Source organism: Dipteris shenzhenensis, chromosome 1 (genome assembly GCF_047967505.1).
Source record: "Dipteris shenzhenensis isolate YYH24624 ecotype China chromosome 1, Dip_SZ_1.0, whole genome shotgun sequence".
Lineage (NCBI taxonomy): Eukaryota > Viridiplantae > Streptophyta > Polypodiopsida > Gleicheniales > Dipteridaceae > Dipteris > Dipteris shenzhenensis.
The window spans coordinates 14,505,210-14,516,898 of record NC_141596.1 but is presented as its reverse complement, the minus strand read 5'-3'; the positions used below and the strand labels follow the sequence as shown (position 1 = coordinate 14,516,898).

At 43.5% G+C, this 11,689-nt stretch overlaps 1 protein-coding gene across 6 annotated transcripts; it reads right to left on the bottom strand.

The window, feature by feature from the left end:
- Positions 1-2,612: 2,612 nt before the first annotated feature.
- LOC147905431 (EPIDERMAL PATTERNING FACTOR-like protein 1) lies at positions 2,613-4,693 on the bottom strand. Of its 6 annotated transcripts, none has more exons than XM_087381516.1 (5): positions 4,038-4,693; positions 3,750-3,879; positions 3,438-3,616; positions 3,277-3,314; positions 2,613-3,161 (listed from the first exon to the last, which is right to left on the bottom strand). In XM_087381516.1, exons 3-5 carry the CDS (start codon positions 3,517-3,519, stop codon positions 2,889-2,891), a joined length of 393 nt encoding a protein of 130 aa, XP_087237642.1. In that variant the 5' UTR covers positions 3,520-3,616; positions 3,750-3,879; positions 4,038-4,693; the 3' UTR covers positions 2,613-2,888. The 6 variants fall into 6 exon arrangements, with proteins under 6 accessions (XP_087237642.1, XP_087237649.1, XP_087237634.1 ...); XM_087381523.1 differs by having other exon boundaries at positions 3,750-4,121; positions 4,309-4,693; XM_087381508.1 differs by having other exon boundaries at positions 3,750-4,693.
- Between the last annotated feature and the right edge of the window lie 6,996 nt (positions 4,694-11,689).

The window sequence follows — 11,689 nt, the reverse complement described above, 5'->3', positions numbered from 1 at the left end:
TGCCCTTCTTCTCCTACACCACACACATTGGCAGGAGGCTATAGATGGACTCTTTGACTTGGACCCCTCTGAGGGAGAGGCATTGGGTGGCCCAGAGATCGCCCCAAGAGGTCCGTTCTAGGTTTTGGATGTGGTTATCATCATCGAGCTACATGGAGGACTGCGTTACGCTCCCTCTGCTGCTAAAGAAGATATCCTACTTCTTTTGGCTGGCCGCCCATGTAGGCTTGCCCATTAGCCTATGGCTGGAGTAGATGCAGGTGGAGGGGCAGTGTCATTGTTGCTCTGCAGGTTTTTTGGAGATGATCCCTCACTACCTCTAGAGCTGTCATAGCACAACGAGGATTTGGATGGGAGCCCTCAGGATTATGACCCGTATGCAAAGCCTTCAGAGGGACTACATGGTGGCCTTGTTGACTAAGGGAGGACACACGTTCTGGATTGATGAGGTCTCCCTAGCTTACCGGTGGATACAGGGTAAGAGCATTCAGAGGATAGAGTTCCATGAGGCGGTCCCTCCTGATAGCCTCATTCCTCATTCTCCTCCGGAGGACAATGTATGGGAGGTAGTAGCCAGTATCACAGTGTGGAACATTTGGGTTGCTTGCTACAGCCTGGTAATGGGTGAGCATTTGGCTCCACTCTCGATTACCTTGGTTGCCATCGAACAGGATATCATCTACATCCTCCACTCCACCTAAAAGCGTGAGACCCCATGCTCTAGGGAATTTGTCGCAAGCATGCTCGATTCTGCAAGGCTTAGACTACAGGAGAGTTTTACATATTCACTTCGTGAGGGATTTGCTAGGTGTATAGTCCCCCCACTTGGCCGTTAGCCCTCGTACTAAAGATAGTGAGCTAAGTTTGTCTGGAATAGGCTGGTTTTTTCTTTCAGACTTTTTCCAGTTCTTTCCATACTCAGCACCTTCGGGGCTGCTGTTTTGTGTGGTCTTTCAAGCATTAATAGAAGGTTCTTTTCTTTGCCAAAAAAAAAAAGTACACTGGATAATCCAACCAACCATCTGGTTGAGCTAATATAGTGCCAAATGCATATTTAGAAGCATCAACATGCACATGGAAAATGACATCCCATCTAGGCTGCCATGAAATGGGTGTAGTTGTAGCTCAGCTTTCAAGTCATGGAAGACAATAGATAACTAAGAATTCCATACAAACTTGGCATTCGTTCTAGTTCATTCAGATAATGGAGCTACAATCTTGGAAAAATCCTTGATAAAACGCCTGTAAAAACTGATAAAGCCCACAAAAGAACACAATTGAGTTAGATTCTTAGGATCTAGCATTTGTAAATAGCATGAATTTTTCTTGTCTCAGTGCGAACCATCTTGTGCAATGACAACTCAGACACAGAATACACTCTTGGCGAGGTTTAGGAAAATGCATGCTTGCCTACATCTCTGAAAGACTTTTTTGAGAAAGTCAAGATGATTAGTGTGTGTAGAATACACACAAAAATCATCCAAATAAATGGCTATGAGCAGGGTAGAAAAGTTGCCCTCTTTCTCGTACATGACTTGCATCGACCGTCATCTTTAGCTAGAGATAGCTGAGAGGTTGCTGCTTCGGCACTCAGAGAGCGCTACTAGGTCGAGCAAGAGGTTCCTCAAGAGGTCATCTCTCGGTTCTGGCCTCGTCTTTGGTCTAGCATGAGACCACGGAAGATCTCCTATTTCTTTTGGTTGTTGGCCCATGGGGGACTGCCTATCAGCCCTCGGTTCGAGCAGATGCATGTACATGGTAGATGCTTTTGCTGCAGAGAGGAAGTCTTCTCCATTGCCTATGAGGATGTCCTATACCTCAAAGGATTTGGTTGGCGGCCTTTCACACGCACGGAAACAACAAGACTTTACTTGGGGGATGGTCTCATGGTTCACGGAGGGAGGGCGTGCCTTCTCGATTGACTTAGTCTTGCCAGTATACATGGTCCATGGCCAGCAAATCTTCTGGATAGAGACTGATGATGCATTGCCACCTCTCCATGTACGGGGCCCGCCCAATGCCCTCACCAGACGATAGTTTTGGGAGACAATATCCAGCCTCATTGCCTGGAACATATGGGTCACAGGGTGTAGTTAGGTGATGAGAGGTCAACAGATCACCCTTGTTGCCATCTAGTAGGACATTATCTTTACCTTGCGTGCCATTTGGGAGTGCGGTACCCAAGATCAAGAGTGAATGTCAAAAGATGGGAGCGATTATGCAAGCTTGGCCTAGAGGGGTATATCTTCTACACCGTGTGTGGGGTATATCTGGTGGATATATAGAAGACCATCTTGGTTGTTAGTCCAAAGTTCCGAAGATTCCCTAGTGGGTTCTTCGTGAGACAAGCTGAGTTCTGTATATGCGAGTTGTTTCTCTTGTACTTACCTTTGGAAGCTTTTTCAAGCATTAATAGGGGGGGAAATTTTGTCTTTCTGTTCTCTCTCCATAGATACATAGATACAGATCGTTCTCTCTCTCTCTCACCGCGGGAGCGATTCATTCGCGTGGTGAATTTCCACGGGCTTGCAATTATTACTGTAGAACGAAATACATGCAGCTGGCATCGAGGAGCTGACAAGTTATGCACGGATACGAAGAGAGTCAATCGATGAGTAGAGATAAATATATACTGCGCAACAAAGCGTCGATTAAAATTGTCCTGCCTTCGAATCGCAACCCACATATTACGTGACTAAGTGGTGAACGTATCAGTAACGTCAGCCGGAGTTTATTTCACATGACTTTGCACCTCCCAATATATATATTCTCTGTGTTATGCTTATATACAGCGAGCATGCTGCACAGCGCATCGATTGTCATCTTTGCGGGTCGTAGAACCTATTCCTTGCTCTGGTAGTTTCTGCCAATCTTACCGCCGCGGCTGATCAGGGATTATAATACTTGCCCTTGCACTGGCATCTCCAGGCTAAACTCTTGTAAGGCGCATCATTCAGTGAGCTTCTGGTCGTGCGACTGCTGTCTGGAGATGAGACGACTTTCACCTTTCCTTTTCCTGGTGGCACAGTAATTTCAATAGGTTTGCAAGGAATGCAACCTTCACATCTACTGTGACAAGCAGGTGGTTTCGATCCAATCTTCGACGCCTCGAGCGCTCTGAAGCCTCCTTGTGCACTGACTCTATATTCGTAAGCTTTAAACTGAAAGACATGTTGATACGCTAGGCAGGCTTAGCACAGCACTACTGGGACATACAGAAAACAGGCGTCATCCTATTATCAATCGCTACATTGAGCAGAAAGTTATGAGACTTACGTTGATCGGCGCAAAAGAGATGTCGGGAGGACCATCTTCTGTATGAATGAAATCCACAACTAAGTGAACAATTACCTTCCATATAACTAAAATTCGCATGAAAGCGTGTAAAATGATCGCCAGGGATTGAAGTTTGAGGGCAATATAAGGTCGGCGCTTACCTGAAGGTGAAAACGCGATGATACCATTTACTTTAGCAGCTACTCCCCACAATAACAGAAGGACACAGAATCGTATTCCCATCCTAAACTGCAGAGTCCGAATTTTCCAAAAAATATGTATTGCTGCGATCCGAATTTGAAGGGACCGCTTCACGTAGAATGTGATGAAAAATTTGCACCTACAAAACCCGCAAGGCTTATTAGCACAACATGGTTCTACCGCGCATTTAGGAAACTCGGGCTGTAACATTAAGTCCCGCGCATTTAGTCATTGAAGACTTGTATGGCAGGAATTTGATGAAGTTTATATACCCCAAGATGCGCAGACAGTAGCACGAGACCCCCAGCGCAGTTTCACCGATTCGTACATATAGAATAGCTTGGCAAATCTAATCCTCGCTCTTCCGGATGGAGGCGACGCATGCATTAATATGGATGAAGGCTGGAAAACGAATGTAAATTGTGATCGATGCTGACAATTTGTCTAGTTTCTAGGAGCGCGTGGCCTACAATGAGTAGAGGATACATAATTCTGCACTAGATTGCTACCAACTAGCGATGCAGTTCGAAGATCGACACAATGATGTTTTGAATGCTTACGAAGATACTATTCAGCGACAGTCGATATAGGTCAGGTCCCAGTTCACATTGCTTTCCATTACATCACATATCAAGCAGAAGCGCCTTAGTTGAAGTGGAAACAGGAACTGCGATCGTCAGGACTAAAGTTTTGTGAATGTGCATCAAATTCAGAACAAACAGAAGGAGCAATTCCCTAGAACTTGTATAGAGCTCGATAGTGCTGGGAGCCTGGATTCTGGAGGAATCTAACTGCCTTATGGAGAGTTTTCTGGTTCCTCTAATTGTGTACCTGTATGGAACAGGAATGCAGCCTAGGAGTTTGAGTGGCTAGTGATGCGAAGCTTCTTGGGTTCCTCTCAATGTATGTGTATATAGGTGAACACTGAGATTCTGGGAAATGAGGTGGAAAAATCAACAATGCAATATAAAATGTTTGGAGGAGGGGTCCGAGGGGAAACTAAAGTCCGGGGAATGGAAGCTGTGGAAAGGGGTTCTTGTAAACACAAGTGCAGAATCAAGAGACGAAGGGTATAAGAATGGTAAAGTCTGAACTCGGGGACCATTCCTGGCGGTGTGTGCGTGCATATCAGCTGTGAGTATAGTCATAACTCCGAGGGTACAATGTTGGGAGAAGGGCCAAGTAGATTCGAGGGGTGCCTTTCAAATGCTTCTGGGTTTTCAGCAGTGCAATGTAGGATTGCCTCTCGGAACGGTGTTGGGGATGGGCCAAATAAAACTCTGGGCACGAGTTTAACCATTCATTTTTTGTCAACTGAAGTACATACTAATTAGTCATGCCATTATTGAGCCATATTTATCCAAACTTACCGACTGCCGTACACTGTACTGGGCCAATTATCAGAAAGATCTAGAAAGAGGGTTTAACCATCCACCGTTGAAGTGAAATCTAATTCCATTCTCAGCTTTGACAACGCCATGTATGGAAGTCTTGATCAGGCGAGGGTTTAAACAATCCACAGTTGATGTCAAAGTGATGTATAATTCAATTCCAAGCTCCTAATCTTGACTAAGCCATTCATAGGGGATAACAATAAGTAGTGCACTGTTACTCGGTATTTAAATTGAGTAAAAGCCATGCAGATGTTGATGCTCTCTCTTAAATCCTCCATTCATTGAGTAGGGGCACATAATGGGACAGTCGATGGGATGGTTGATCTCTCTTTGTTTTTCTTTTTGCGGGAACTCAACAAAATTGGTACTAGGAGAAAAAGATAAGAGCCTCCTTAAAGGTAGGCAGATTCAGCAAAAAGACCAAACGCAAGAACATCATAGTCCAAATGGACTGGTCTTCACAATAGCTGTGTAGAGTTCAACGACAGCTAAGTTCTCAGACTGATCTATCTTTGTCGAGTAAGGGCACATAATGGGACAGTAGGTTGTCTAACACTGAATTGTGCCTTACATACATGCATGATCAATTATTGGCAACTTTGAGGGAGGGGGCAGGATAGAGGCATGACTAATTATTGGCGATAAAGGATAGAGACATGACCAATTATTCCATGAGATGTATGGTATGTACTGTTTGTGCCTATACCGGCTATCAAAACGAAACGAAACAAATCATTAGAGACTTTTGATGGGGAGAGTATAACACTTAAGAAATCTGATTAGCAAAGTGAAAAAACATGTCAGGAGGGCAGTGCCTGCCATGAGCATTTTAGTCAAGCCAGGGGACTGCGATGTCAGATGATTGCAATGCTGTCTAGTAGACTACTGGGCAAACATGAGCATGGACAATGAAGCAAAAGCTTGTTGAGCTGCCCCAGCGGTCGGATTTGAGACTGGCAAAGCTCTCATCACAGCACAATTGCAAACTATTTCTATGATTCTATGAGCTCTCATCCTGACAAAGCTTGACAACCTAACCCTTCCTTTTCCATTGTCCCCTTCCGATGCAGCTTCGTCGTTATCATCATCCCCCATTTTCTTCCGTCTCTCAGGCTTTCAAAGAAAAGCAATTGCTCGCGTGCTTCTACTTCCACGCAACCCCTATAGATCATCTCTCATCCAACGACCTCTCACTCGCCCGCCCCATATTTTTTTCTCTTCCCATCGTCGTCGTCATTATCACAATGGCTCCCTCAGTGACATGGATTAGTGGAGACCGAAACGTGGTTCGGTGCATGCAGCAGTGCTCACCGCTCAGAGCACCTTTTCTCTCTGCTTTTCACCTTCACCAACTTCCACCATCGCTATCGCTGATCATTATCACAGCAGCGAAAAGGATGAACAAAATCTGTACAAGTGATCGCCCAAAACATCATCCGTTCTGCAAAAGTCTCTCTTTTTCTGCTGAGTCTGGCGTCTCTCTGTTCGTGTTTCGCTTCTTCCTTTTCTTTCTCTCTCTCTCTCCCAAGTTTTTATCGCGAAAACTCTCATAAAAGTCACTACTGCCCAAACGCGAGTAAAAGCTGTCAATGGCATTGCTGATAGTTACCTCTACGTTAAGATTCGTCTTCTTTGGCTGATAGCAGAGTTTTGCAGTCCCTTTTAATTATTTTCGCGTGGAGGTGTGGAAACAAGCTAGTATGCTGGAGTGCAGTGCAAAGATGCGTCACGTCGACCTTTGTTTCCTTGTAAGGTGGTAACGTTTAGAGTACTGTGTACAATTTCAAGGCTGCCGGTCGTGTTCCCCATAGAGCTTACAAGGGAGGGAGGGCACTCACGTGGGCCGTTTACTGTGGAAGTGTTAGATTCACTGCGATCTGTTGTCCTGCCGTGATGGAGAAGCCCACTAGTCCAGTGACCAGTCCTGGTAGGAGTGCTCAGTGGGGTTTGGGCTCATCGCCAAAAACCGTCATCATGCAAACGCAGAGATGCATGAACTTTGAGGCTCACCAAAATCCATCCACGTTATACGACATCTTAGGGAACCCCCCCTTCCTTCCCTCCTGACTCGCCCCGAGTCACTTTGGGACCAGTCACTTTAGGGAATCCGCTTGGGGACGTGTTTTCAAGGGAGGAAACTTGAAGCTGGGAGCTTGGAGCTGATTTCACTAGTTTTTGACCTGTGAACACCGATCGCTGCTGATTTTTGACCACCGATGGCAAGGGGAGACATGGCAAAAATCGGATGGCGACGGAATGCCATGTGTTCAATGTCGATGGGTTATGTGGCGACGTGTAGGTGCATGGGAGGTTGGCGGCATCGTTGAGGCGTTAGATCTATGGAAGATCTAACGGCCTACAAACAGCGATGTTCGTGGGCCGTTAGATCTTCTTTAAATCTAATGGCAACGGTTCGTGCATTTAATGTGGGGTGTCCCATTGTAATGTGGGGTATCTCGATGGGAAAGAAATCAATAGCTAAGATTAAGTGTATCGCGATGGATTTGTAGAGTGCTTGGAATTGAGCCGTTCAAAGACCGAAGCATGTTTTCTATTATGAAAGCTACCCGAGATCGACAGCTAGGAAAAAGGATCCGTCAAACCCCACTGTTGATGGGACTCAGAATCTCCACCTCTCAATAGCCAAATCTCTCTTGAGCTCTCACTCATTCTTGGAAATGGCAATGGGGTTGCCCATCACACAAGAACGGCTCGAGCAAGTATAACCCGCGCATTACTGTGGAATGTGAACGACATTTGTATGTAAAAGAAATTACCTTATTATTAAAGCCCATATTCTATTATTTTTTAAAAATACGATACTTTATAATAGGCAACTCATGCATTGTTGTAGCAAAACATGATACATGATACATGTGTTGTTGCTCACAATTTTTGCTCACGATTGATACTTCTAGAGTTGCGTTGATGTATGTTTTTGCCTCAAACATCGATCCCCCTAATGAAATTGGAACTTGAAGGTCTCCTTTGCCCACATCTCTACTACCATATGTGTATTGAGCCTCTTAGAGTGGATATGTTTGTGGAAAAAGCTAGACGTTTTGCTCAAACATTCTAGAGCATTCTTTAAAATCAAACATTCTCTAGCATTCTTTAAAGATGTAAAATGCCCCCCCTCTCTAGCCTTGGGCATTTGCACTCTTAAAGCCACCATAACATTCTCTAGCATTCTCTAAAGATGTGATAATGTCCCCCATGTGTACCCTTGGGCATGTGCACTCTTAAGGCCACCATAACATCATTTAAAAAATTTCACCTTTCATGAACAAAGTATCAAACCTTTATATTGGGCTTTGCCTCTAGTGTACCAAGTAGGTTTTGCGAGGATCCTTGCGTAAAACACACTACCTACTATTCGAAGTTCGAACTTGAAGGTCTGAACCTAAATCCGGCACATATCATGCCCTTCTAACTCCAAAGAGCATTGATCTTTCTACCCATATGCTTGCCACCGATCTGAATCCACCATGACCCCTTCGATCTCCCTTCGATTTGGAAGCCAACGCTCTGCAGCAACTCGACTACAATTTAGAACCAACACAAAGAAGGCTGAGCCGGCACCTCGACCTCTCCATCGGTTTTGCATTCTATGAATCATGATACATCACTTGTTGCATCGCTCTATCAGTGGCAAAGGTTCAATGTCTCCTCAAGCACACAAATCAGATTGTTTGACTTTTTTGCGGTTGGGCTACGGCAATCCTATGTTTGTGGCAGGATGCAAGATGGTGATTTGGCAAGGTTGGGGTGCAAAATTCATGGGACTGTTGCAAAAAAGAAGTTTAGTAAGTGGCTTCATTTTGCAGAGACTCGTGATTTTAAGGCTGTGACAGAGTCTCAAGATCGGCCAGAAATTGATTGTTTCAAAGTATCACGCAAGTTATATTGCCATGACTAGAATCTGCAATTAGCTTTGATTGTTTTAGCAATAACATCTCCATTGTAGTGCATAGTAGACAACTTCCCAACAATCCGGATCCAAATGCATAGCTTGCAATTCATGAAAGCGTCACACATCCAGACCTTGCTCACTTGCTTGGATGGTTTCGAGTTTGAAACATGCAAGTCCACAAATGAAGTTTTCAAACTTGCAATACATGATACTTTCTTAGTAAAAGCGGAACGGATTTGAACACGGGATTCGAACAAACATTCTATTCTAACTTCAGGATTAAATGGGATGGGGCTGACCACCGTGGTGGAGTTGGCTTGCGACTCTCTTTCGTTTGCCTCCCTTCTTCCTCCTCCCATTTTCTCTCTGTCCGCATTTGGAACAGGTGTGTAGCATAATCAATCTCTTAGGCTCTTGTATAAACATTGCTAAGTATAGCTTGTAGATCCATTGATTGAATCGATCGTTCAATTTAATTTAAATGATAGACTCCTCAATCTTGACTCAGGCCCTTGCAATAAATTGATTGCTGATGATCTCTTGTAAACCGAACTGATCAAGTAGATCGTAGCAGGTGCAATGCTTCCTATCTGCCTTTGGAGCTCTCAAACGCTTCATCTTTCATGACGTCGCGAGTGCTCCACGAGTGATGGTAGCAATGGTGGTTTGATTTTCCTTCAATTTCCAAATCGTGATAGAGTGTATTATGGTTTGGAGAGCAAGGTCCTAATGAATACATGATACTTGAGAAACAACCCACACTCTTGGGAAAATTAAAGACGGAGGAGTTCAAGCCAAAGAGGCTCTTGGGCAAGGAAAAGATAGATGCAGAATGGGAAAGATTTCAGGTTTCTACCATTCGGGGTGGGGAGGAGGAGTTGTGTGTGCTCTTTCTCCGATTGCTGGCTATGGGTTCCCTTTTTGTCCAATAGTAGCAACTTCGTTCGTCTTTCCTTCTCATGGTTTAGTGCCTCTTTCCTTCTCATGGTTTAGTGCCTATACATCCCAAGTACTTTGCTAAAATGTTGTTGGTGATGGGAGGTTGGTGTAGTTGCTTCCGGGTAGAGCAAATTGGATGCAATGGAGAATGCAGGGCAGTTTACACTAGTGATCACAAGCCACTCCACAGTCGTTTGCAACCCCATACTCTTAAGGCAATACTTTCCTAGCTATTTTTTGCATGTGAACGACCAATCATTCCATTTCTACGCTACTTCCTCTATTGATCTCAAAACCTACACCCAACCCGCACCTATGTTCATCAACTCGTCGTCCTCAAACCCACCGTAGAATCTCAGCTAGGTTTTCCATCCTCCTCAACCCCTCGACTTCAATCTTTTCAAACTCATCTCCTCTAAATCTAGTTCCTCCAAACAATGGAACTCTCTAGCTCGAGTAGCCTATGAATGCATACCTACACCTACTTGAGAAATTCAAGCCCCTCGAGCCCGTATAGATTTGAAACATTTCAAAAATCATTTTGAAAGGTCTCTCGTCTTTAAACTATCTCGGGCGAACCTTTACTTAACACGTGGCTATTTCCTTGTCCTCCAAGATGGCATGTGAAAACCTTGTGTCCATGATTAATATGTAGTAAAGTAGAAGCTTAAAATTAGTGTGTTATTTGAACCTCTATTGCCCCCTCATGACTTTGATGCAACCCCAACTTTAAAAGAAAGAAACTAAAAAAAGAAAGAAGGATGAGGAACAAACTCAAATCACAATTGCCCTTGCAAATATAGTGGGCTAAGCATTCAATTTATTATACGGTGTTGGATGCCAAGTTTTGGTTGTGTTGAACTCGAGAAATAATCTAATACGATGGATAACTGCCACACTAAAAACTTAGAAATTTCAATTAACAATCTAAGCTTCCAATTCCAAAGGCATGTCCTACCAAAGACAAACATTGCTACCATATAGTCCTTTTTTACAGTAATATACGATGCTTATTTTATGGTAATGATGGGCATTGATATAAGCGTTACCAAAGCTTAAGAAGAAAGCATCGATATAGTTGTTAATATAAGTATGAATACTTTACATATTAAAACAAGGGTGCATGTATGCACGGAAGCACTGTCTCCAGCTTGTGAGTTATGCGGGTCTCCAGATACTATTAATTGTTTAGTAAGAAATAGGAAAATAGAAATGGTTTGAGTGCTAGCAAGATTCATTATGTTCTGTAGTTTTAAGCAAATTGACTAGAGAATTTAAAAGCAAGTTTTTTGTTTCTGGGCTAGTAAAATCAATGCTTTAAAAAAAAACAAAAATGGAAATTTAAAATTTAAAAGGCAAGTGGGCACTATTTTGCTATGAACATTGGCAACCATGCTGGGAATTGGTATGCAATGTAGATGGGGTCATGATTAGTTTAGTATGCTTGCATTGTTGCAAAGAAACTACTCGTCACAGGTGCATTTGTCCAAATGTGGTCGATTTGAGAACCATAAATTATTGTAGAGGTTTTGTTCACTAATTATAGATGATTTTCTTCCATGAAATTTTGTACATGCAATTGCTTAAATTGTAGCATATTAATGTTGAAATCCCCTGGCGCAAAAGTTGGATGGATCGATGGCCTTTATTGTAGCACGTGTGCAGCTTGTTCTCAACTTGTTCGAGGAAACTTTGGAGGTTGCATGCTTCAATATAGTATATTGCAAGTATAAACAGTGCTTGCCTTGGATTCAGTCAAAAGTGCGCCATGATCATTTCAAGGCCGGTCATTGTAAATGTGAGTGTTGTCTTGCCAGTTCTAGCTCCTCTAGTTAAGAATATGTAAATTGGCTCATCTCGTCTATTTTTTTTCCACATTATGTCATCAAACACACGCCTTTGTTCTACATTTAATAGTCATCATACTTGGGAGCAACATTTGCTCTTCAGTGGAGATTAATCATGT

Excerpts from the sequence above, each read along its gene's own strand:
- LOC147905431 (XM_087381508.1), bottom strand. The coding sequence starts at position 3,519 with ATGGGAATACGATTCTGTGTCCTTCTGTTATTGTGGGGAGTAGCTGCT. Across the intron at positions 3,315-3,437 it reads CATCGCGTTTTCACCTTCAG|AAGATGGTCCTCCCGACATC; the intron begins GTAAGCGCCGAC and ends TCATTCATACAG. Across the intron at positions 3,162-3,276 it reads TCTCTTTTGCGCCGATCAAC|TTTAAAGCTTACGAATATAG; the intron begins GTAAGTCTCATA and ends CATGTCTTTCAG.